Source organism: Apteryx rowi, unplaced genomic scaffold (assembly GCF_003343035.1).
Source record: "Apteryx rowi isolate R43461 unplaced genomic scaffold, aptRow1 scaffold_818, whole genome shotgun sequence".
NCBI classification, from domain to species: domain Eukaryota; kingdom Metazoa; phylum Chordata; class Aves; order Apterygiformes; family Apterygidae; genus Apteryx; species Apteryx rowi.
Window position 1 is genome coordinate 139639 of NW_020451114.1, and position 27538 is coordinate 167176.

General features: G+C 37.9%; 1 protein-coding gene across 7 annotated transcripts in view; it reads right to left on the reverse strand.

Annotated features, from left to right (window-relative positions):
- Positions 1-13835: 13835 nt before the first annotated feature.
- TTK (TTK protein kinase) overlaps positions 13836-27538 on the reverse strand; it is a 43519-nt gene continuing 29816 nt past the window's right edge. For 6 of the 7 annotated variants that reach the window (XM_026089480.1, XM_026089478.1, XM_026089475.1 and 3 more), the window contains 9 exons: positions 26145-26237; positions 24767-24924; positions 24518-24687; positions 22592-22716; positions 21879-21959; positions 18738-18914; positions 16133-16223; positions 15782-15879; positions 13836-14079 (listed from right to left, as the gene is read on the reverse strand). In XM_026089480.1, coding sequence (XP_025945265.1) covers positions 13990-14079; positions 15782-15879; positions 16133-16223; positions 18738-18914; positions 21879-21959; positions 22592-22716; positions 24518-24687; positions 24767-24924; positions 26145-26237 — 1083 coding nt within the window. In that variant the 3' untranslated portion in view covers positions 13836-13989. The remainder of the gene's footprint in view (positions 14080-15781; positions 15880-16132; positions 16224-18737; positions 18915-21878; positions 21960-22591; positions 22717-24517; positions 24688-24766; positions 24925-26144; positions 26238-27538) is intronic. The other variant, XM_026089482.1, reaches the window with a different exon arrangement.

Genomic DNA, 27538 nt, shown 5'->3' on the forward strand with positions numbered 1-27538 from the left:
AATAGGACAGCTCGCAGTACAGATCTCTTGGTACTCCACCTGTCACTGGCCTCTGGGTAAAGTATAACCATTTAGCAACTACCCTCTGAGCCTGATCATCCAAACAGCATTTTGCCCATCTTGCTGTCCATCCATCCAGTCCATAATATTCTAACTTGGGTACAAGAGCATTGTGGGAGACTGTCAAAAGCCTTGCTAACACTGAGATAAGTGGTACCCATTGCTCTCCCCTCATCTGCAAATCCAGTCGTTTCATCATAGCAGACAATCAGGTCGGTCAGGCATGATTTATCTTCTGAAGAGCTTTGGAAAATATTAGCAATATAAGACCAGAGCTATTGCAGACAAAGCTGTAAATTAWATTTATTAGTAACAGCATACCTAGGTATATAGGGAAATTATGGTAAATCTGAGTCAAAGACACGTCTGTTTTAGCAGACAAGGAAGGAATACAATGATTCCTTAAAAATGGTAAACTAAAACTACAAAACTTGGTACCAAGTTTAGCTCTTCAAATTAGCTACTTTAGAGCATTCCTATGCAAAAGCATTCAACACATTTTGGTACGTATCTTGAAGATTTGGGGGAACTGAAGGAGTTAAAGAGAAACCTTGATTCCAATAAATGCAAAGCCTTGAAGGACTGCATGGGAACTGTACTTTTAAAATACCAGCACATGGTTCAGCCCAGAGCCTCATAGTACGTGGACCAGGCACCAAGCACCAGGAATCACTGTGTGAACAGAAATAGGAAGTCTGGTCTCAGTGTATAGCCATAACAAGTGTTAGACCTTTTCATGGAAGACCATTGTTGTCTGACTAGTCAAAAATCCATTTATTATCAATGGTCTCAAGAAATGTGCCTCTGAGATACTGCTGAGAGGCTCTACTTGAAGTCAGAGCATGTAATTTGCAAATCCAATGACAACCTGGGAGATATTTGGTGGATGCAGAAGTTCTTCCCAGAGCATTAATCAGAAGTGAGCTAAAAATATAGTCCAGAACCAGTTGTTGTGTAGGTAAGGTATCATACAGCTCAGACAACAATTGTAATAGCTGTAACTCAAAACAAGACCATACAGAAAAAAAATTAAAGCTATCAGTAGCAAGGGTCAAGAACAACCTGTTATCAGTACATGGGGGAGCTGTCAGTACAGGTAGAGCTGTTTAAGGGCACCTGGATTCTGACTATATGTATATATACACATATAAGTAAATTTAGTATACATGAAAAAGTGTGTATGCAAGTATGTATATGTGTATGCATATGTATATACACATGTGTATTTATACTCATTCTACACAAAGTCATTTAAGGATTAAAAAAAGAGACTGATATCTAAGAGAAGGTTGGAAGACATTTTCTATAGGCTCGAAATGAGTAAGTGGACTGAATAAGTTGTCAAGACTTGCCAATTATATGACAAAAATGCAGGCCAATCCAAAGAAGAGAATGGACTAATGACTCAGTTTATACTAACCCCTACACCAAAGCCAGTATCAATTTGATGTTGACTGGACAATAATGTATTGCTCTAGAACATCATCAGTGATAACATATCCTGAGACAGTATCTGACAACTGTATTAAGAGAAAAGCAGCCCACACACTGAACTACTTTGTTCTAACTGTGACACTTTGCGACATTAATAACCACAGATGTAGGAAACGTATTTTGGATGCAGGTGGTTAATCTGAAGCCCAGCCTCTGCGATACAGATGTGATTTCGACATAGTCACAACTCAGATTAAAAGTTAGAAGTCTTTAATGCAAGGACACCCACGAAGCAACAAGTACAGTTGAAAAGCAACATGAAGTTAAAAAACAAAACAAAACACCAAAGAAATCCCCCCCCCACACACACACACACCCCCACACGAAACAAAAAAAAAACACATTAAAAATCAAAGCAAGTAGTTGAGTCTGGAGTGCAGGGCCTTCAGGACTCACCAAGCACGAGTCCTGACCCCAGCTAAGATGGTCTTTCTGGGAGATAGATCTGTTGCCGTGCTATACTGGCAGCCTGAGGAGAGGGCTGATTTATGGTCTTGCCTCAGACCACACTCCTCAGGCTCCTAGTTCCTCTCTGACCAGCAGGATGACGCTGGGCAGCAGTGCTATGTGTAAGAACAGGCTCCCCGCACAGGTGCTGAAGAACATATATTGCTCTAGATACAGAAAACAAAATGAAATAAGGGGATGAACAGCTGGTAATTATCTGAGTGGTGCTAACATGGAACAGCAAATAAATCAGAATGTTTGTTCCAAAATCATTTTAGAAAAAGATGGCAAGAGCAGTCTTAGTAAGCTTGTTCTGGGAGCTCGCTATCCACCATCAGGGCAGATCTGAACACAGCTTTGTAAAACACTACTAGAGAGACCAAATATTACGAGGTGTTGTATCATTATGGGAGACTAGCTTCCTAGATAAAAATAGAAAAATTGTTTAGTGACATCTTAAGAGTGACCTTTCTTTTTACCATATAGTCCCTGAACCTCTCAAGAGCGGACACCAATTTGGGCTCAGTTTTGGTAAGTAACAAGGGTATGCCAGAAACATTATTTCTAAAAGATGACTCTCAGTACAAGTGACCAAAGATTTAAATAAAATAGCAGAACAAACAAAAGTAGTTCTAAAACTAAGGCTCTCAATTTCTAAAAGCCAAAAGAGTTTGAACTGTTATTCCAGGAATAAGAAAAATTTGAAGAGAACCTTCTAAGAATGGGAGGACTGCTCAAAAAATTATTTCCTAGAGTTTAAGAAATGTGCAGATAAAGTAGGAATTTCTAAAAGTTAAGCTAAGACTGACCTTGTAAAGGATCTTAAAACAAGAAGGATGCTCTGTCATACATACATAAAAGAGAACAGGAAAAAATGAGGACAATATACAGATTACTGTAAATTTACATATCACCCTAAAAGAAGTTGATTTTCTGCCACAGTTTTTAGCGAGGACAAGAACGTCTTCATGAAGCAAAGACAGGATCACCACTGAAACTGAGTATGGTACTGGAAATGAGCACAATTCCATCATTTTGGAATTGGAAGGGCAACTTCATATGTTCAAGGGAAGGCACTGATCCTCACCCCAGAAACATCACTACACTCTTGCCCAGGCCATTCTTTCCTTATCATGCAGCACTTGTCAGAAACAAGATATCAGGCTACAAGGACCTTAATTCTGACTTGACAAGCTATTCTTCTGTAATTCTGAAAGGACAGGCAAGTGAAATCATAGGTCAGACAGACTCATTTTAAAGTGATGGTAACACACATGGAGATCCTAAGTTTAAAAAAAAAAAGGTGGGGGAGGGGGCAAAAAGGTGATGATCTGTGTGGGATTGATTAGCCTAATCTCAAAAGTATGTCTAGATTTAGAAGAAAAAAGTACTTAATGATAAAGTATGTAGAAAGTGATATAAAATACAGCTTGAGTTTACTAACTTTAAATCAGACCATACTAAACAATTTATTTTCTCCTGATGGTCTGGATTGCATGCTTCTTGAACATATAGCTTTTGACACAATAACATATTACTGGTTGAAGTGGAAAAAGTTAGGGCAGCTACATGAACCACTGAGACAGATGACAATGCACAGTACTAAAACAAGTGGCAGGCTGAAAAGATGCTCTTACTGGACGTCCTCCCAAGATGATTGTCATAGTTAATATTTTCAATACAGAAATAGCATTCTGTGAAATTTACTGCTACCTGTTTTGCATCATCCTTGGTTCTACAGCAATAATTCAGGACTAGGTGGATATCATCATGGATAGGAGTGAAACAAGTTGGAGTAAACTCAGTAGTGCAAAGGGTAGGTCAAGCATCTAGCACCAAAACCAAGAACTTCTCCTGCCTGCTGCGAGCTTAGCAGTTGGAAGTGACTCTATTAGTCACTTTTTGATTGTCAATCACCACTGTGCTAAAGCCCTCCCACCCCCCAAAGAAAGCATCCTACAGATTGTGCAGAAATATATTTGCAGGAAAGACAGAATAGCATTATCTCCACCTAAAAAGCACCTAGTGAGTCCTCTGAAATATAGTTCCATCCTCAGTTTGTCTTTTCTGAGTGTGGCTAACCAGAACATATGAAAGAGCAGATACAGGTTACCAAGCAGGTCAGGAAAATGCTCTACAAAAGAGCTTGACTCATTCGGCCAAGCAGAAAGAAGGCAGGGAGCATACACTTGCATTCTGTGATGGCATCGGAGGGGAGGTGCTCCAGGAGAATAGTGCTATTTAAGCTAGAAGCCAGTGCTGGCAAAAGAAGGAATTATGATCCAAAAAAGGCAGGAAAAAAAAAATTGGGGGGGGGGGCGGTATCAGAAAGTTTCTCACCTGTATAGTGAGGCTCTGGCCGACTTACAAAGCAGAACAGTTGGCATACAGCACTTTCCTGGATTTTTTTTTTCCCTCTTTAATTTGATCTATTTATACCGCTGACTGCAGCATGGTTTTGCTATAAAAGCAGATGGATCTGGGAGACCCTTCAAGTCTTGTGTTAATGTCTTCAGCTGCCTTTTACGATCAGTCTGTCATAGTGGAAGGAAATTCTTCGTTATTAAACTATGATGTTCTAAGGCATGGGCACGATGAAAATCAATTTACATGTGTTGCACCTTATGTCAATACAAACTTAAGCTATTATTATAATTGCAAAATTAAGAGAGAAAGATATGATGTTTTGGTTAAGCGGAATGAACAAGATTCCACTTGTAACGACTCCTGTTTACTGTAAGCAGGTAAGATGAGTAAGCTGTTATGGAAAGTGTGCTTGGATGCACTAGCTTTTCTCCACAACTCACCCATGCATTAGCAACGTTTAACACATTACACAACCAGTTTTTATGTACAACCTTTCTGAGGAAAATAAAGGTTTCTGGACAGAGTCAAAAGCAGGATGTCCAGTTTGCAGCAAAGTTTATTTTTCATTAGCTTTCCATGAACCAGAACCTCCCTGAACTCAAAAATACCCTTGATGTGTACCAGATACCAGAGTGATTGAAGGGAGAAGGGAATATGTAACACCCCAGCATAACAAGAGACCCACAAAGGAGATGGCAAACACTGTAGGGCTCCATAATTCCCAGTGGGGTTACCTCAGATCCTGAAAGGACTTAGCTCCAGGATATGGAGGCCATATGCTAGGAATTAAGGCATGAGTCTACCTGAATCCTAGCAAGCATTTGTCAAAAGTGAAACTCAAGAGAACTTGAAAGGAACACCCTGAACTCATTGAACTGGCATTTTCCAGTGAAACCATCATTGAAAAGCTTCCAGTTATAACTTTAAAATGGAAATCAATACATGCATATAGCAAAATGTGAGGCAATGTGCTGTGGGAAGGCTGAGCACACAAGGAACTGTGCAAAGTAAGGCCTAGTTAAACAAGTTTTGCAGGACTGGTTAGTAGACCTGCCCATGCAGAGGAGAAAAAACAAAAGTTCAGAAAAACCTACCTGTGCCAGACTGGTTTTTGGAACACAGCCACTTGTACCGACCTGAGCTGCTGGCAGAAATTGCTGTGGTAGCTGTCAGCATTATTAACAGAATATGTGCCAAATGTTATGCCAGTTATGTCAGTAAGTGGTTACCAGCCAAACTGAGAAAGTTACAGTATATCTACAAGACCTAAAGTGAACTTTTGTCCACCAGAGCAAGCCTGTAAAAAGAAAACCAGAACTCTGCTCCTACCACAAAGTGTTGTGGTTGATTACTCTGCCACTTCATTTCTTGGAGGCTTTCTCCCATCTTACATCAAGACAAAAACCTTGTTGTGATCCAACTTACAGTGCCATTCTAAAGGTAYGGTACATGATCTCAGCAGGGAAATTGCAATGAAGTTACACAACTTGCATGACTGCTTGAGGTGCTGGCTCAGATACAAGATGAAGGTGGGATGCAAGATAACATTGTACAGATATGGTTAAGCCATTGCTGGTATACAAAATACCTGCTAAAACATGACTGCTTTTCAGATGATACTAATGTATCTAATCACATTTAAATGTTGCTTGCAAAAATTGTCATGTTGACAGGCATGGAGATTGAAATCAAATATCTAGTGCCCAAAAAATACCAACCATCGGGATCCATTAAGGAACCTAAGCTTTGCCAAAGTGGGTGAGAGCAAGAGTCCATGTGGTCCAATATCTTCTTTCCAACACTGAACCCTAACAGAGAGTGTATGAGCAAGGTGAGCTCAGGGTGAGTGATTCTGTCTTTGGCAAAACATCACAGACTCTTGGATCAGAGGTTTAAAAGGGAATTCCCAAGCCAGAGATTACATCCATACCACTTATATTCAATGCCAAGGATCTTCCTAACCTCCTTGAATGCATCTAATCTCTTTTTGAACGCACACATATTTTTGGCTTCCACAATATCCCACACTAGCCTCATCTCAAACGTAATTATATTTTACACACAAAACCCAAATATCATCCATTCATTGCTTAAAAATTCTGACTGATCATTTTATTAAGCATCTCCCAGTAGATCCTAACTCTGTGCAACTCTGACTTCTCCCTCCCCCAAAGTCATGATGTTTTTTAAATGAGGAGTCATTTAAATGAGTAGTATATGGAAGTTGTTTCATCTCTTTGAACACTGTCACTGTTTTTCTGCCTACTCTCTAGTTTTAGAAGATCCTTTTCAAGAACTCTGGACTGTATTCAAAACATAGACACACTATACATTCATAGAGCAGCATATCAGTATTTTGTTTTGTTCTCTTCCTTTCCCAATAATTCTTAACATTCTAGCTGGCTCCTAGAGCACAAGTGTTGAGCAGACGTTTTCAGAGAATTAGGCATAACGTGGAAGATCTTTCTCAAACATTATTTTAAAGCCCCTTAGTGTTGTATGTGTATTTTGCCCTCATGTGAATTCCTTTGCTTTTTATCAATGTAGACTTTCATCTGCTATTTCATCAGTAACATAAGATTCYTCTATATGTCCTCCCTAACCCACCTCCCCAGAAGCTTTACATATATTTTCCTGAATAATTCTGCCATCAGTCTGCTATTTAACCCTTTTCTAAGATCATTTAGGAATGCTGAGTACTACAGATCCCTTACCTGCCTTACTGGTAATCCTCATTCAGTGAGGAAGACTACTTAATTTCATCTGTTGATCCTTGAGCAGAATTTTCTCCTTTGTCTTGGCAGATTAGCTTCTCTTAGAAACATTGAAGAGCCTTGCAGTAGCGGCTTTTAGAAAATCCAGATATGCTATGTAGAATCACATACTTGCTGACTCTGAAACGAACTAAACAGATCTAAGCCTTGTAAACCTTACTTCTCTACCAAAGATTCTTTCCCAATAATTCCTGTTCATCCATGAATCCCCTCATTCCACTCTTTAACATAATCCCCCCCAATTGATTTATTATGGAAATCATACTTAGTAGCCTGTATTTAACAAACTCTACCTTTTTAAAGACTTGTATCACACTTACAGCCTTCCATTTCTGTGGTCCGAAGGCTAATTTAAAATCTAGTACACCAGTTGCAAACTCAAACTCCTAACTTTAGAACTCTCTAGTAAATAGATCACTTGGTCCTGAAAATAGACCTCCTGGGCCTGGAGATCTGTTAGTATTCATTTTTATCAGTTCTCTTAAAAAGCTGCTACTAGTACATCAACTTTAAATAGCTTCTTGGACAAAACTCCTGCAAAGAAAGGCCCTTACATGAAAGTTTCTTAAACTTCTTCTGCACTGAATACCGATGCAGATAACTAACTTAGCTTTTCTGTCAGTCTTCTCTTCCTGGAAAAGATAAGAGGCATAGGAGCAACAGAAGCATTCTCAAACTCAGTAAAATGTGATGAAAGCCAGGATCTCTAAGTCTTCTTCTGCTCTCCCTAAAAATCAAATCTTAGTTAGTATTTGCATGTACCCCTGCAGTTCTGAAGTGTCTTACCTTTGCAGTGCTAGACCTCTGCTAAGACTTCCAGGGTTGGACTAAAAGATTTAGACAGAAATTCACCTTTGAGTTAGGTACCAAAGTTCTGCTCAAGTCCCAAACTCCAGCTCATCTCATTACTCAGGTATTTTAGCATTGTAGGTACTTTCATTTGTAAGAGTGCTACACACTAAAGCACTACAGTAGCACCACTGTACATGCCTGCAGGCATCACTGTCTTGACAGAAAGGAGCAGCTGACTTTTACTCAAAACCACCGGGAATTTGGAAATGCTGCCTCAGCAGCTGAGTTCCTTGAAGGGCTACTAGATATGTCCAAATCACACATAGCAGAGGCAGCCACGGAAGTTTTGTTCTGCCTTATAGCATAATAGTTAGCACATTCATCAGCAAAGTGAAACACGTAGGTTGCAGGCCTTCCTCTGCCTAAGGGGTGGATTTTGGTCAGTGCTTCCTGTTGGCTGGCTCAAGAGTCCTTCCACAGCGCCAACATGACTGCAGTACCCAGCTTGATCTATCCACAGTAGAGGGGACATCACTGCCTTCTGCTGCATGAAAYTGCACATCCATAGTTCAGAGATCCATTACACGAACATTCAAAAGACATGTGAATAACTGAAATATTCTTAACAGAATGAAGTTTCAAAGCATGATGCCGCTTTGCAGTGGTAGTATCGAGAGCTCTATCCTTCCCACACAATAAGCCAAATGCAATAGGCATTGTACAAATTCATGGTAAGAAACAACCTTCTGCCAAACTTGCCAAACAAAGAATGTGGGGAACAAGAACTCATAGAAAATTTATTCAAGACCACACAACAAGCAAGTATCAATGCCAAGATTATAATTCTTATTTCCTTGAACATACCCATCACTTATTTAATTGTATTTTTAATTGGTTTTCAACAACTATGTAAAACGGTGAAGAAAATTTGAGATAAATAGACAAAGCATGTAACAAGCAGGTATTCAAAGTTTACTTGCACTTACCACATAACACGCCCATCTCTAGGTGGGTACAGAGACAAACCAGAGATCTTTTTAACACAGTAAGACAAAAACCAATGGGCTGATCATGTTTAAACATTGACCTTTTCCTTGTGTTTAAGGTTTCAGAACATTGGCATCAATATTCTCCCTGAAATTAGTCATCTCTTTCATTGCAAAAGCTGCCTAGATTTTAGCAATTCATCTCATTAGAGCTGGCGTCTTAGAATTGCATCACTCTTTAGCTGTGCCTATTCCACCCGTCAAGGTGAGGAATTGAGGTAAGGAGTCAGATTTTTATCTCAGGTTTCATATCAACAACTCCCATGAAAGTTTAAGGGGCAGGCAGAAAAATGATTCCTTCTGTCTCAGTACAGGTGTACAGTTCTATTTCCTACAGGTAATCACACTACATTGCTTGCTCTATTCTACATAGCCTTTATCTTGCAATAAGATTCATCTCAATTACTTTATGTGGAACAAGTGAGCAAGCAAGAGCATCTCTGCAAGCTTACTGACAAGCAGACAGGCTTTGTGATCTTGCCAAGTGGTCACAGATAACTTCGAGTTTGGAAGGGATATATGTATTAAGCAGGAAGGAATACTCTTTTATTAGCCAACCATTGTTTGTTGAAACAGGATAAATTATCTCTTAGGCATGAAAACGTGTCCAAGATACAAACATGAATATAATAGTATGTGTTTTCTTCTTTGCTGTTGAGAATTCAAGCCAACAGATGGAACAGCACAGCAAGACAATATGAGGGCCTAGACAATGGGAAGGAAGTACTAGTTAATTTTCAGCTCTTACCGTATCTCTGGTCACATAACTGGCACCTGTAACAATTAGCCTATAGTCCTTGCTGAGGTGCCTATGAGTAAGCAGAGGTGGACTACAATTCAAGTTTCAGTTGTTTAATTTTCATTTGGATACCGAGCACTGTTTCCCAGGATTGGTTATTTATTTAGCATGAAATTACTATCCAGTACTTTAGGAAAGAACAGAAGCCCACAGGGGGAACCACAACCTAACGACTATTTGACTTACTTCAGACCAAATCATATCCCTCTATGTTCTCTCTTGTGTTAGTGGTTTTACCATTCCCTTCCTGCCCAGCTGCATGTTCAGCAGCAGGAGAGGAAACTGCCTTCACCAAGGCCTAGTGAGAAACAGGAGTTTGAGCCCTCCAGGGCCACAGGGATAGGACTCAGCTCTCATTCCTTTGGCAAGTGTTCTGAGAAAGAATTAAGCAAGAAAAACGGACCCCCTTTTCTTCACACATTTGTCAAGGGCTCAATTCTGTGTGTTAGCACAAGACAATCAGATCAGAGCCTTTGAACTTTAAACATTATTCCCTTTAGTCTTTGAATTTCAACTGTATTTAAATAGAAGCTAACAGTTGCTCAGGCTGAGCAATGCTATACCCATCTGTAAATATTAAAGGCAGGCATCATTCTGTGATTAGGCATTTGTTAGTATTAGTTGCTGAGTAAAGGTTCTTTCATCACAGTATTAGGTTTAACACGGGATGCAAGTATCCAAATTCATTTTTTGAACAAGAGCTACTGATGGGAACTTACCAAAATGTTCACATTTACCTTCCTACTCTTCATGTAGTTGCAATATCTCAATATTATCTGACATGGCACTACACCCTCCAACAACAGAGATTACGAACAGACAGGCTCTGATCTGGATTAGTTGGCTGCCTTCTCTCCCCATTTTATACACGCACATTGTCCTGAACTGTGGCTTAAGGACAGATGATAGTAATGCATGATGGCTATTTTGTAATGATGAGAAAGCTTCGGGCAGCAACCTGTGTTACCCAACATTTTCAAGATTAAGATTCTGTCCTTTAAAGATACTAGGTATCTATGTACTTCACACACATTTTTAAGATCCCAACAGAATGTCAAGAGGGAGGTTGTTTTTGTAAAGCAGAAACAAATAGGAATGAGTTAAGAGACAGTAAAGAGCAGCTGACAAACAAGGTAGACATCTTGTATCATGTGACTGAGGTGTGGGGAGTATAAATTAATCCCTCATTTGCAATGGAAAATTGCAAACAAGAGGGATGACTGATGACAACCCACTGCTTATCAGTCCCAGCCCTCCTTTCATAAGCTCCTGTTCATGCCAGCTCGATTTCCTGCAAGTTCTTCAGCAGTCCTTGGAATGAAAGGAAGGGTTGAAAAAGCTCACACAAAAAAAAGTCATGCAGCAGTTTTTCCTCATTCAACACTAAGCAGCAGAAAAGCAAAACAGCAAATAGTGGTTATAATGGTAGAATAATTACGCAGAAATATTTCAAAGTTTAGTCTAGAGAAGTAGGTGGAAGACATTTTGATCCCAGCAAAAAGATGTTTCTGCAGAGGAAAAAAAAATTTTCTTCACAAACTTTCTCTGATGAAGTTGATATATTTTTTTTACCTCTCCAGAGAAAACCGGAGATAGTGTCTCAGTTCTTATGCCATAGTTTCCCAGCTGTCTAGAATGGGAAAGGTGCAGAATACTAACATTTTGTCTTCAGTAACTTAAGCTTCACAACTCTAAAATTTTAATGTATAAGAGACAAGCAGGATGCAATTAGCATATGTGTTCATCATGCTCAAAATACCACTGAGCTTCTTCAAAGGAGTACTAACTTCTGGAATTAAAAAARCACCCAAACAGGACCATTGAGAACAAACTGATTTTTTTCTAGAAATATGGAATAGCCCTTTTTCCTTCAAACAACAATTATAATTGAGACTCCATAATCTGTTTCATATAATGACAACAAACTTAAGTTTATCATTCCAAGATTGGCCTTATAAAAAAGGAGGGGTCCTCCTAGATGTGCTGTTCCTACAGCGTTCCACTGCTGGGGTGAGCTCACATTCCCTGCCCCCTGCTTCAGCTCTCTTCCCAGACCAGGCTGAGGTGAGAAGAGCCAATATCAGGAGTAGTTGCTGCTACTACACATCACTCTCCCTATGTATCCCTATGAATCTATGGACTACAGAGATCAAGTAACCTGAAATACAGGAGGAGGGCAGGTGATGAACACACACAGGAACACCACACCCCAGAACAATAATTAACACTCTTTTACAAGCAGTTGCTCTGTCACAGGGAGATGGTCCTAACTGGCATCTGAAGCTGATGAAGGTTTAGAGTTTTGAAATACAGACATTAAGCAGAGGCCTGCTAAAATTATAAAAATCCTTCATTAAAGAACAGAGTTTTTGTTGAATTATTTAAAGAATTGTTTTTGCTGCTTTGAATTAGAGGATTAAGTGAATATGAGAGAATTTAGAACAGAATATTCTACCCATGGAGAAGCACTATTTTAGTGTATTAGCAAGCTCTGAAAACACTTTGCTTAAAATCATGGTCATTAAAATTTGGAAAAAAAATGCAATACTTGAGTTTCAATGCAAGAATAAAGTGTATGATTCTTCTCTCATTCTTCAGTCTTGTAGTGCTATGAAGTCACCAAAAAACTATGATGAACCATGGTAAACTTATCCAGTGAAGATAACAGGAACACATGTTGAAATAAGGTCTCCCCTCCAATAATGCTGCTGAGGGACAGGCATCTTTAGCTCTTCTGCCTGCTACAAATTTCAGATCAAGACATTATGATAGTGTTAATGAGCAATACCGATAAAGCTAATCTGCAGAGTATGCACATATGGAAAAAAGTTCTGAAAAAAGTATACTGAGCTGATGGCATATAAAGCTGCATTGGAACACTGCAGAAGCAGTTGCATCTTCCAGGGATAAGAGGTAATATATTTTCTTCAACCAAGGATGTCAGTAAAGAGTGATCCCCCATAAACACTAAAGGAAAGTAGAATATATAGTAGAACATGCCTATTCATGTAGGTATACATTTACCTAGACAAACAGATGGTACCAAAGACGACAAACATATCTTGATGCTGCTAATACATGTGACAAACGCAATGCAAATTGCCCTTTGATAGGGTCAAACTGAACAAAATTTTCAGGAACGATGTCCGCATCCTTAGAATAATGCACAAAAACACTCCGAATCATTTGCAATAATTCTCTGCATTGAAGCTACACCTTCCCAAGGCAGCAAGATGAGATGTTGGCTTAAGTAAGCCTCCAGCAAGAAGAACGATACATATTATTTTAACTTCTCTCAATGGTTTCAGTAAATTTAAAATTCACACACTTGCATCAGAAACGTAGCTCACAGGGACAACAAAACCTGTTTAAACCACTAACAGAATCATGCATAAAGTCTGTCCTGCTAGGTTCGATGCATTTTATTTAAATAGTGCTTATTATAAAGCTTTTAAAAATCCTAATTAGTGATTTCTGACCACCATGAATCTCATTCTATTATTTAAAAATTTAAAAAGCATATTGAATTTACAAAGCAGTAGCATTTTTAATAGAACAAAAGCCATTTTATTTACATTATTCTTCAGAACAATACTGATGTTTCCACTGCACCACTTATCAACCAGCAAAGAACAGCTCAAAAACCACACATTTACATTTATCTGCTAGTACTGTAATTAATCACTTCTATATAAACAGAATGCTTATGCCCCTAGTTATGATCAAAATCAGACGTAAAAGGTATTTTTATTTTTTATATTTAGTGGCAAAGGACAGAACAGCACAATACTCTGTGTTCATGTCACAGAAGATATTTCAAGAGATATTTGCATGTTTTTCAAGTCCACCAATTGGTATTTTAGGCAGTTTCTCCTCCACCCCAGCCCCCTTCTAGTTTCAGGGGGATAAAAGCTTGGAGATTCTCATACAAGTTTTTTGTAATCCAAACATTGTAGTGCTTTTTTAGTAACAAAGACCGTAATCACCAACTAGCAATTTTCACTGTTCAATGCAAGTGGCATGCAAAGAGTAAAAGAGACAGCACAGTGAAAAGCATTCAATTAAATTCTCTTTTTAATGAAATGTGGCATTATCATCAGAGATGAAGAACATTTACTTTAAAAAAAATGCAATCTTCATGCTGTGAGTGTCCTTTAAAAAACTAGCAGCACAAACCAGACATCCCTGTTGCATCCTGAACAGCAGTATATTATTTTGTTGTCCGTGATTTTTGACTTCCGGGTTTTGCAAATGCAGACACATCAAGACTTTTACCACTGTTGCACTGTTCATACAAAGTCTGAAAGTTATAAAAACACAGGTATTCAGGCAAACATAATTGCCTCAGAAATAGATTCAAACTATAACTTTATAACAAACGTTAACACTTGAAATATCTCATCACCTATCCCTAAACACTAAAGTACACACTAAAATTCATCTCAGAAATCAGCAAATAAAGACATATCTAAAATAGCCAGTTTAGTAGTACCAGTTCTAGTGCAATGTAGTGCCTAAAAAGATAACATACACTACCACTTAGCATGAACAAAGGTGTAGAGCTTCACAAATTGGCAGAGAATAAAATGTAATTTCTGAGATTTAAAATCAAGTTTAGTCTGTTAATTGTCTCTGATGTGGCAACATCAGCATGGAAGGAAAGACGAATTTGCATATATGGTGTGAGCAAGATTCATATGAGGAAGTCAGGGAAAACAGTGGCCACAAACATAGCCACATCACAACCATACTGTAAAGTAAAAGGATAATCTCTTGTTCACACCCTTTTAAAAAACCCAAGTCTGACTAGCAGTGAGCATATTCAGAAACAGAACTATCCACAGATATACAGACCAAACTTCAGTAAGAAATATGGAAGATGTGTGTATTAAATTCTTTTAGTGTTAATTCTGGCTGCTACAGAAGAGTTTTACAGAAAGTTCGGACTGAAGTGCTGGCAGCCAAAAATCCCCATGGTGCCAGAAGTAGGAATACCCAAGGACTTTGAGCTGAAACCCCTCATTATGTTTGTCAGCTCTTAGAAAAATATATCATGAAAGTCAGGGTTTAGTGCATGGATTTCTTTAATCAAGTAAAAAGGAATTAGGTGGGACAAAGTAAAAACAAACAAACAAAAAAAACACACAACAAAACACACACAGAGGCCTTCCACACTGCCATCACCTCCATAAAGGAAGTAAAAAAGCAAGTTAGCTAGAATCACTCAAAGGATCTTTCAGGGAAAGAGAATCCTTGTCTTTGAGTTCTTCTAATTAAGAGAATTTTCCTTAAATATAAAAACATAAAAAAAGTAAACTCCTTTAGGAAAGATGCATAGTGAATTTTCTTCCCCATCCATGAAAGCTGCTTTGCATTCGATCTCAACTTACCCTGTCTTTGACCACCATCATCTCTTCTGAACCTGAGTCCAGAGAGAGGTAGAAAGGAAGGAGTTGGCAAAAAGTTAGACTTCTACAGGCAACAAACAGAGAGGATGGCAAACACCTCAGCATCCAGGGACAAATTCACACATAGGGATGCACTTACAATTCAGCAACTTCCAGGGAATAAAAAGTAGCTGTCCAAAAGCTTGTGCACCTCACATACCAGTTTTGATCATTTCTCCAAACTGATGGCTCTCAAATTAAAAGAAATACTATAATCTCTGACTTTTAGTCATCTTAAAGCAAAGCAACACTGCAAGGACTGTTTCAGAGAAGAGATGAAGACRGAAAAATAAAGCCATACAGATACCCTGGGAGGCAGAAAGGATAGAAAAAGCTAAATCAAGTTTACTATCATCCTTTCCGACCCCTCCCATTGAGGAGGGCATRCAGAGATCCTGCATGCTTGCAAATGAAAGCACAACTGTGCCGTGTTTTTATAGCAGTGGTTAAAACTAATATATGTATCCCTCCAGCTTTCATAACCATACATTTTACCTGGTTTTCTCCTATGAACATGTTGTATTACCATACAGAATATACAAGAAATATACTTACCCTAGCAGCTCTAGAAATAGAGTTTGGAGAATTCAAGCCAACAAGTTGGCCAAGGATATGCTTCATTTCCTCTGTCATTCCTTTTGCATTTGGAACACCTGCAGTTAATTCATGATTATGCTAAAGCTGCAAATAATTCTGTATAATTAGCAGTGCAGTATGTAAGACAAAAAGTCTGCTTTAAAATGAACCATTTCAGAATTAAAATACTGAAGTCTTTTCTGAAACATGCATAGGTACCAGACAAAGCAAATCACAATTCCAGCAACTGGGAAGTACATATAAAAATGAATTCACTTTCTTAAATAGAATTATAAATATTAATATAAATATACTTTCAAATAAATGTACCTGTTTGAGAATGAGTTTGAATTTGAACATAGGGATGTATCAGCAACTCTGAAACAGATATTCTTTGTTTAGGGTTTCTTATTAAGCAGCGCTGCAAAAGAAAAGGAGGAGGAGGAAAAATGTTTTTTTTTTTAAACACGAATCAAGAATTTTCTTAATAATTAAAGTTTAGGGTATATAAACACCTTCCACTAGATACATGCCAGAACTTCCTACTGCCAAACCACTTACTCAAAAAGACAAACAACTCAAAAATACAATAATAGGTAACTAATTGCCTTCATTAGCAATTGTAAAGTAAATTTTGGTATCCTGCTTTACTCAAGTAACACACTATTGGAAAAGGTGAAAGACCAGAACCTACAATATCATTTTATTCTGAATGATACAAAAATGACACAGACAGGTTAGATCTGCCAGGAAAGACTGCTTTGCAATCAATTCTTCCATTATCTTTTAAATAATGTATGAATGCAAACCATATAGATGCTATGATAATCCTCAGGTTTAATCACGCTTCTACAGGTGCAGCAAATTTGTACAGAAATTGCCCCCCAAAATTAACATTGCACACAAATCACATTTAGTAACCTTATAGACCATTTAGAAAAAAAAAAAMCCTAAAGCTGAACTTCAGGAAAAGCTAGATTCTACTATCTCTAACACAACCATAATTTTCTTTTTGCTGACTGATGGACCTGCCCATTAACAACTCAGTCTTCATACTCACCCCTTACAGACCATACAGAACATATGAACAGCAAAGTCCAACACCTCTTGCTTAGTGAAATACAGGTTCATATTGACTAACAGACAGAAGCCACAAGCATCTGTGTATTCTCAGCCTATACCATACAACTGCTATACACTTGCTATATGTTAGTGGAACTTTGCTCATGTCTTGAGGATGTCTCTGAAGACATTGCCTTACCTCTTAAGCCCTGGAAGACACTGATATAAACCCTACTAATGTCCACATGACAAGAACACTCCCATATACACTTTTAAAGAGATAACAGACTAAAGAATGCATGCTTAACCCTTTGAACTTAAATACACCTTGTCCCACATCCTAACAGCTTTGTTCCAGAAGAACAAGCTGATCTAATAACAAAAAACCTTTTCCAGTTAATCTCCTGACCATTCAGTGCAGGTACTTCAGTGAATATACAGATGGAAGTCTAGTCTATACAGCTCTCAGCATATTTTCTTAGTCAGGTCCAAACTTATCTGCACCACTCTCTTCATGAGAAAGGACCATAGTCTGGGAGCAGATGTACCTGAAGGCCTGCCTTCACCTTGAACTATGGTTAATTTCCTAATTTCTGGTAAATTTAGTTGCTCTTCACATTCTGGAAGAGTAGACATGACAAAGGAACCTTCACTTTTTCTTAGCAAGATTCCTCACATTTTTTCCTGCTCAGATCTTTAATGCAGAGTAAAAGCATTCTCTCTCACTCTTTCTCCTCCTTTGTCCAGTCAGCACAACCAGCTCCCCTTCACCTGGCAAGGAGCAAAGAGAAAGGCAGAGTACTGCTGTAACCACCTCCTTGGACCTATTTTTTCCCCTCCATAACTGACTATCAAACCTTCATAGCGTGACAATAATTCTCCAGTCACCATATTTCTCACGTTCATAATGATTAGCTAACTACTTCAAAATCACTGATGCAACTGCTATCATACTTGTTCCAGTTCACACTCCTATTTGCACCAGTTCCACTTTTCCTCCCAGTCTGTGACCCATATAATCCTGGAGGGATTAATGAAGGGACAGGTAGGAAAGAGGACAATCTATCTGTTTTGTAGCTGAAGGCAAGAACAAATAAGTGAATGGAGATGTTAAACCCATACTCCAATATCTGAGTCTAGTTAACAGGGAACAAGGTCTAGATATCTATCTTGCCTGAAAAATGCTGGGTTAAGAATTAGCACTTTCATTACTTGTTTTTGTAACTGCCAGATCTGTAGCCATAACTGTATATGTAGTTGTTCCATGTGTCACTTTGGAAAAAACTGAATGATGCATTCAATTACATAACACACCTCAGAAGCTACTGACAAAGAGCTGGGGATAGACCACAACCTCTAAATCCATCTGAGCTGCAGCCAGAACAGCACATTTGACTGAAGTCTCCAGCAGATGTGAAGCAGACATTTGAAAGTTAAGGGAATAAGTTTTCTGGATTTCAGTTTGTGTTCCCTGCTCAGCAGCACAGTCAGCCAGTTTAGTTTAGGGCTCTTGAGAAAAGGTATTAGCCAAACTTCAAATGCAGGCAATTATAGAGGGTGAGGAAAGGGACAGAGTACAAAAGCTATTTTATTTACTTTGGGTTGTTCTGCCAAAGCAGTTAAGCCATATTGCTTTAAGTATTTACTTGTTTATTTGCTAATAAGTTGAAAATAGACTTTTACTAGGGAGAACATAAGAGGTAGCTCTAGCTTCAGTAAATCTTGTTTTAGAATAAGTCCTGTTACTACAAGCAGTTGTGGACATTCATCTGGGAAACAAGTTTCTGAAGTGCAACTCATTTACTCAGTCCAAGAAAATATGGTTTAAAGAAGTTACCATTATTTGAATCGAAATTAATCTTGAGATAGTTACCTTTAGCACATCTTGAAGGTCTTTCTCAGCAATATCCGGGAACTCTATTTCGTAACTAGGATCAATGATAGCATGCAGTTTATTGATTGGATTTGTTATATGTTGAAATGGAGTCCTTCCATATGTCATACAATACAAAATGCATCCCAGTGACCACACATCACTTTTGGGACTTATCTATGCAAAAACAAAAAAATTAAGATTACCCCTCACTTACAGAACTGGCTCTTCAGCCAACAGCTGTCATTTAATTGTACAATCATTTCACTTAATAATCTGCCTATTTTACACTGGATAACAGATCTTAGTAACTATCACACATGAAGGCCAAGATGGTGTGCCATTATCAACTAAAACAGTACTGTAATGTGGCTCCTTTCAATAATATTCAATAATGTATTTTTATTAATGAATTAAATTGATCTGAAGAGATACTTAAACAGCTAACTTAAAGTTAGCCCTTAACAAGTTGAACCGCAAGATTTTGATTTAGGAAGCATATGGATAAATCCAAATAAAAGCATACTGAATTAATTCAGCCCAGAAACCAGAGGCATAAAAAGTTCAAAAAATAATAAAGATTAATGAAGCACCACCACCTGGAAGGGCATAACAGCACCACAGTGAACCTGTTTTGGAAAAAGACTGATGCCTGCAGTGCTCAAATATTTTTGCCAGGCAGGCTGTTTCCTCTGTTTCAGCCTGAGGATGTGCATACAATCATGGTCAATTCTTAACGGGTTTACTTCGCAGGGCAGCAATCTTATGGATGTACATGTGTAGCAAAACAGGTATGTCCCAGAAGTGGGAAGCCACAGTTCAAGTTCCTCAAGCTTTAAGTAATTCAGATCCATTTTCCAACCACATCTAGGCTGTTCTCTGTAAGAGGACTTCCACTCCTCCTATTGAAGCTGAAGAACTAAGAAAGAACATAAGGCTTCCGGCGACAGACAAAGGGAGCCTGACTGCAACACAACCATTACTTTCATTAGGATAGGCGGAACTCCAGGAACAAGTCCATACTTCATGTGCAATATATAAAAACTTGAAGGTAAAAATGGTAAAGGCAAAAAGTATCATCTTTAACAAAATACAAATCCATTTATACAACTCAAAAAAATATATTCTGGTTTTAAAAAGATGAGAAAGATTGTTCCTTTCAATTATTTAAAAAGTCACAATCCTACAAGAGTTTGTGTATATGTATGTACCTACCTTTTTTTTTTTTTTAAACACACCTTAGGTGGGTTTCTAAGAAACTATCTACTCCTTAACTGAAATACGACTAACAATGCAAAATTGATTTCCTTCAGTACTTACTCTTCATTCACATATCGCTGGCAAAGTTATAAAGAAAGAGGACAAGATGCAGATCTCCATACTATAGGATAATCTGTAGGATACACAGAACAACTCAAATATCCCCTCCTAAATGTTAGATTTTGTTATATCATCTTTTAAAATACCTTATTAGGTRTCACTCATTTCCTGTAAAATCTGCCTCTCGCTTCTAGGATTCAAAATACGACAATGACACCATCATCATATCTTATTATTTAAGCAAACAACACTGGTTTGTGACAGAAAGTAGGTTTCTTACCTCAGTTAAGAGGAAAAAAAAGCAGTTAAAATGCAGCTATGTAGAATTTAGCATTAGTGTCAGAGCTCCACCATCTTTTGGCAGAAAGAAGCCAAAACAAAAGGGCATGAGCAGCACAATAGGAAATAAAGAAGCAGTTGAGGAATGATTCTCTAGGAGTAGACTCCAGAAGAACCACCCAGAAAAAAAACCCTCTAGCCTGATGTTATTTCAGTGGAAAGAAGGACTTGTCAGAGATGCACAGTTTGGTTGGTCACTAACAGGCCCAAAAGTTTTGTAACATTAGTCATAGTACAGACTCAAGTATGTGAAAGGCTGCATCTTCACCCCACTGTAGCCCACAACTGAAAAGACAAAAAGAGGCAGGACTTCCTTTTTGGAATGAAGTCTGTTCTTTCATTTCTTTAGAAGCAAAGCCCAGAACCTTAGCTGTTAACTTTTTCCATGACTTATGTTCACACTGATCATCAGATTTAGATCTAAAAGCTCAGAGCCAGCTTCTGATATCTGTCTGTTTTCCGATATTACTGTTTTCAAAGCAGTTAATCACCAAAATTTGGATGAAATGCCAAAAATCTTCAATTAGACTGCACTAGCTGTACTTTTCTGAGGAACACTAGTGCTTTTGCCAGACTTCTGGCACAACAGGACATGGGGAAGGAGCTGAGGTTCATGGTTAATACACGCATAAATACAGGCAGGAGATGTGGGCAGGCAGAAGAACTAGAGACATCTTCACATGCAGAATTTAGATAGGCAAAGTTTGTGTTAGGGACAAGTGGTTCTCCCTAAAGGGAGATTTTAGGCTGGAAAGTCAGAAAGGGAAAGAAGCCTGGGGCACTTGTATCAACGCTCTTTCAAGGTTAGTCAAAGAATCTTTCCAAGATGAGTCAACAAAAGCACTGAACACATATGACTAAGCCCAAGATAGTGTGAGACCTGGGGGGAAAGCATCTACAGCCAAAAAGAGCTTCCAGAAGAAATGAGAATGACCATTTTTTAAGATGCAGCAAAGCCTTTTCACTCTAAACACCACCACCAGTAACCTCCATGAAAAAAAGCCTATAATAAAGCAGAAACCTGAACCTCAGAATGCAAAGTGACATACTCTACTACAGATCCATCGTTGCTATTCATTGCCAGTCACACTGATAACATTGTAAAAGACTGTTTTATATTGCTCAGTGAAAATGCATTTTAAAATCATTTTATGCATAGTTTAGGCCTAATCTGCTTCTCTTATGTTTTCTGTCAGCTCCATCAACCCCCAAAGTCTGTGTGCATCTGCCTTTCTTTCAATTTCACTCATATTAATTCAGCACTTATTTTTCTAAATATTGGCTGCAAAATGCTTTTAGGTAGTTGAGAGATGAACAAAAAAYTCCTTGCCTGAAACCTCTGCCCACCATTATCTTGGCAAAGTGGATTTTTTTCACATTCTAGTTTCAGTGAAAGATTTTGAAAAAGTCCAAGTTTTATGATATAGGTCAAAATTACTTTCTTTTTAATATGAACAGGAGAACAAAAAGATCATACGTTACCTTAGATCGAGATTTTCCATTTTCTCCATAGGAAGACATATCTTTTATTGCTTCTGGTGGCATATAATTCATTGTGCCAACCTAGTTATAAGAGTGTAAAAATATTCCATATTTAAATGAAGCATGCACTTAATTTAACTTAACTGGTAAGGAGTTAGATCTTGGTCTCAAAGCTCTGAAAAGCATCTTGGAAATTTGGCTTTATGAAGGCTGAAGGCCATTGTTGTTTTGTTCAGTGAAAAATATCTAACAAATTCAGAAGCTGGATCTTAACCCATAGATTACCAATCCATATCTAATTAGAGAGAGGCAAGTTAAGCACACATTTTTTGGGGGGGGTGGGGGGGGTGGAGGAGGAGGAGTGTGGAGGCCAGGCTTAAAGAGGTTAAAGATTGCCAGCCAAAGGAGATTAAGGAACTGTACATTTTATAGATATCTTATTTAAGAAGTCAAAAACATGTGAGTATGGTCCCTAAATACCATGTCTGATAATAATTGCTTTATACACCAAAGTAAATATTTAAGAAAGCCTGTAAAGGAACTGAATCATAAGTAAAATATTTGGTGGGCAGAGACTTCCAGCTATTCTTATATAATTTTTACCATTCAGCATAAAATTCCGGTATTCATTTTTAAGGTGCTACATTAATCAACATGATTAATCAAGTACTACAACACTTATAAAAAAATTCAGTCTTCAAAAAATATTTCACCTGAGAATCTTTAACAATGCTTGTCACATCCGGCTGCATTTGGTTTGCAATGCCAAAGTCTATCAGTTTTAGCATTCCATCCACTATCAGAAAGTTTGCTGGTTTCAGATCACTGTGAATAATGCCTTTAAAATAAAAAAAGCTTAAAATCAATCCAATTGACTGAAGTCTTTTTTTTTTTTAATCACTTTACTTCCTCTACTCCCTCGTACAAATAGAAGGCAAGCATCAACTGCATCTAGCCAAAAACAAAATATTCTTTGCAGATTTCATTTAAAAATAGAAGTTATTTCCATTTCTTTTTAAACAGTTAAGACTTACCTGAGTTTATAGCAATAAGATATTACTTATTCAAATCTACAGACAGCCTGACACAGCTCTAAAAGACTTAAGCTGCACAATTTCTCCCAGCTATAGATATGTTGTCTAGTTGCATGCGGCATGTGCACAGCCATATAATAAGATACTGAAAAACGTCAGCATTTTAGCTTCAGATTCTTTAAGTTTTCTTTTTGCTGACACGGGCTGTCACTGTCCTTTAATCCCCATTTCTCCCATAAGAAAACATAAACAAGTATAGTGTGCTATTTCACAAAGTTAACAGTTTAAATACAGTTACAGAAATGAAGAAAATCAGGATAGCAGACTGAAAAAAAGGCCAAAGATCAGTAAGAAACCAGAAAGCTGAAAAGCTAAGACCAGAACTGGGAGGAGGAGGAGAGAGAAAAGAAGTTTGCATCATATCATCTGGACATCCTCATAGCAGTCCTGATCTATAGACACCAGCTTCTAAACAATACAATTTAAAGGAAGAAAACAAAAAACAAACAAACAAACTAGTTTCATCTTCTAGGGGAGCGAGTGGCTGGGTGGGTGTGTTTTAAAGGGAGCAGAAAGCAGTTGGGAGTAAGAGATTTCTTTGTGGTTTTAACATTACTTGTTAGGAATACTGCCATACTAAACAACTGTTCTGGATCAGTTCTACAGCATGTCTGCTCCTATAGCTTTTTCATAAATAATTAGCCAAGCATGTCCTTTAAGGAAAAAACTTGCTTTGCTTAGTCTGACATTATCTGCTTCCCAATCTCAAAGGTACCATTCTCATCTTCCACTGAGGATTATATTTAAATTTGACCTCTCCCAAACCCTGCTTACATCATGAATTATCAATTTTGGTTATTCTTATCCATACAATCAACTAGTCCCTCTTTATATTTTACAAAAGTTTTTGTTCCAAGGACACATCACATGGCAGGCAGTGAGTCTCTTAGATATGGAGGAAAGAATTCTTTTACTAGATTTTGCTATCTTCCCGCATTATTGAATGTTCCAATGTTCTTGTGCTATAAAGAGGAGATGGTCCCTTCTATATCATACAAGCCTCTTCACATCAATCTTTTCATTCTTTCCATTGTATTACACAGAAACAGAATACAGATGCATGCACATCAAGCCCATAAATAAGGATGAAAGGGGGCCTRGAGAGATGTGAGGGAGGAAAAAAGCTGAAATATTATATCAGAATAAAGGAGAAGGAAAACAGAGCTGTGTAGAAGCTGGCATTAAATGGTAGAGTTTCTCTGTAGAAGATAAGTAGCTTAAATTTGAGTCTAAGGGGGAACAAGTAGTACTGGAAATATGGAATGTCCAATAAACAGAAAAGATGGTTTTCTGGGTGTTGCAAGGAAACAGAAAGCATTATACAACAGTGATACTGGGAGAGCCCTTTGAGTTATCAAAGCAGATCTATCTCTACATCAAGCTGTACTTGTGTCTTTTGTTTTGCTTAAACCTTTTTGTCACAATAAGGAGAGTATCATTTTAGGTCACTAGGCTTACACTTGAACAGAGACCAGCACCCACCTCCAAAACTTAAACACTCATCTGTCACATATCCTATACAAATACAAAATTATTTAAGAATACCATATTCATGGATTGTGTGAACAGCTTCCAACATATTTTTCCAATAGCTCTTTCGCTCCAATGGATCAATGTTTTTTTTCTTTTTGAGCCAGCTGTTGAGATCAATATTTCCACACTCCATTACCATGTAGATATGATGTTCAGTAATCTCACTAAAACAAATACACACACTTACGTTAAAATTCAAAGCTATTGCTTTAAGGAACACATCAAAAGACAATCATTTAATAAAAAACAGTGTTTACTCACTAGCCATAAAGACGGATGATCTTATCACTATGTTGCTGGAGTTTACTCAGATGACCAATTTCATTCTTATAGCTCTCAACAGTCTGTTGATCAGCTTCTTCTAGATTCACATATTTGACAGCATACAGCTGCTTCTTTTCATTCAATACTTGAAACACCTGCAAAATAGTATTAACAGCTTTATTCATTCCTAGTTCTGATTTACTTCAGTCTCATCTCACCACAGTCAGAATTTCAAAGGGAAAGCGTGCCTTTTCAAAACAAAGGAGCAACACTAAATTTACAAAGAAATTCCTTCACATTTGCTTAAAATCCAGCCTTTTGAGTCTAGCCACACTTCATACAATCATGAAGGAAAATTAAGAAAGAAGGCAGCAGTTACAATAGAAACAACTTTCTATCAGAAACCATCTTGGGACCAATTTTACCTAAGGACATAGGCCTTCATGTTTTCCCTAACATAACTTACTTTAAGCCCTAAAAGGGAGAAGAAGAGAAGAAAAAAAAAAAAAAAAAAAAGCAGCCCACTCACGACTTAGGGCATACCTATATTCTAAATTCCTCACGACTTAGGGCATACCTATATTCTAAATTCCACACAAGCTGCAGAAGACTTCAGTAATCAGACACTGTGTCTACCTTGAGAACTTTCCCAGCAATGTAAGGTTGCTTGAAACAGGTGGCTTATAATCACACTGCACTAAAGGGCTGCCTCTTAAAATAAGATGCACGGTTATGCCAGAGCTCATCTCTTATAACAGAAGCACTGATTTTACTAAGAGTCTCTCTGCCTTGGAAATTATCATCTTCAAGAGTACATACAATCTACCTTCAGACCTTTCTGCAGGAAGCAAAAAAAAAAAAAAGGAAGTAGACTCCCACCATCATTTACTGATCTAAGTGACATTTTTCAGATACTTTGGAAAAGGTGATCACTCATCTCTCATATTTATGTAATTTCTGTTCAGTGTTCTGTATTTATCCTTTACTCTAACACAGGCCACTGTATCTACCTGCCGTTCTTGCTTTGTTTCTCCTCTAAAATGAGAGCTACCATTTAACATCCTGCACTCATTTTTATTATGAAGATGAATGAGGCAGGGACATTCAAGCAGCTATTATTGCAGGCTAAGGATTCAGACAGATAAAATAAAGTTGTACCAAATGTAACCTGTGCACTAAGTTTCCTCTGCATCCATTAGGCATAAAGTCTAAGCTTAGCCTTAGAATAGTAAAATTCTGGTTCTCTGGGTCACCCGAACACTTTGTGCATGTTATTACTAACTCAGGCATGAGTTACCCAATTAGTCTGGAAGGATAAAAATCATAAATAAATGGGGCAGGGGGAGGAGAGAGAACACATGCACAAGCATCTTACCTTACTTGAGCCTCCGCTACCTATTTGCTTTAATATTGTATATACTTTTCCTTTGATGGCAAGGCATTCATTTGAAGGTATAGAAGCTGAAACCTGTACAAATACAGAAAAGTTAAAATGAAAATGACTTGGCACACATGCAGTGGAACCTGGTAGGACCTTGCTTGTTAAGCTAATATGCTTCAAGTTGTCTTGGTCCTTCTGAATAAGGTAGAGTATGAAAAAGCAAAACTTTAAATATATTTGACTATTAAAAGTTGAAAATCTCCACAGCAGAAGTATTTCTGTAATAATTATCACAAGGTTTCTAGGCAGCATGAATAAATCTACAGGATTTCATAGGTTTGTCTACCAACATATTGAATATAGGCCTTGAAAAAGCCTTACAGAACTCTGCAGACCAAGAACTAGATGTCACGCCAAAACTACTTCTATGCTCCTGGAAACAGATGCAATTACCTATGCTTAAGAGAGTAATTCCAACAAAAGCTACTAATTAAGCCTGACACACTTGTGGAGGTACTTTTTCTGTTTCATGTTTTTATTTTAGCTCACTCACCTACCTATGACTACTGCATAGGCTCATGAACATCTGAGTTGAGACAGGCAATATCCATGCTTCATGGCAATTCTGAGGAGAATGGAGCCTATGCTCTGCCAGAGTCACCCACATGATCCAAGTTATGCAAATACTCCAGCTATACTCAGTACTAGAATAAAACTTTCAGGTGTTATCACCATAGAAAAAAGTCAAGTTGGAAATAATGGTGATACCATGTGTGCTTTTGTAACAATATCCTGGATAAGACCACTGAACAGAAAGCAATAACAGACTTACAGGGCCAGACATAGAACTAGCCTGATTGTGGTCCACAATTCAAAATACTGTTCTAGACTGACATCTTGTCTAGATACAACTTATTCATTTTACATTAAGCCAATAGGTGAAATGTATGCAACCGCACTGAAAGCGAGATCCAGAATCTACAACTTTCTCCAAGGTAGAAGACTGTCCCCAGTGTGCTGTAGAGTTTTCTTTCTCCTTTTGGACTCACACATCCTGCTTTCTTTTATATATAAATTCAACAGAAAGAATGCAGAGTGGTCACAACATAGATTACCTAGGACTCTGGTGGTCAGTGCATCATTCTAGGAAGTGAGTTCAAAATCTCTGCAGGCCAAGAAGGGCTCATAACCTACCTCTTTTGTTTTCTGGACTCTAAATACTGAACTATTTTGGATAAAAGAAATAACCATCTACCCTATGAAGATTCATTTTTAATGCCAGCTGAAAGGAGGCATTTTAATATCCTCTTCTGACATACTCCTATGACTACAATGTTTTTGACTAGATGCTTTGCCACCTGCACATCAGAGCATTGAACTCCTCTAAC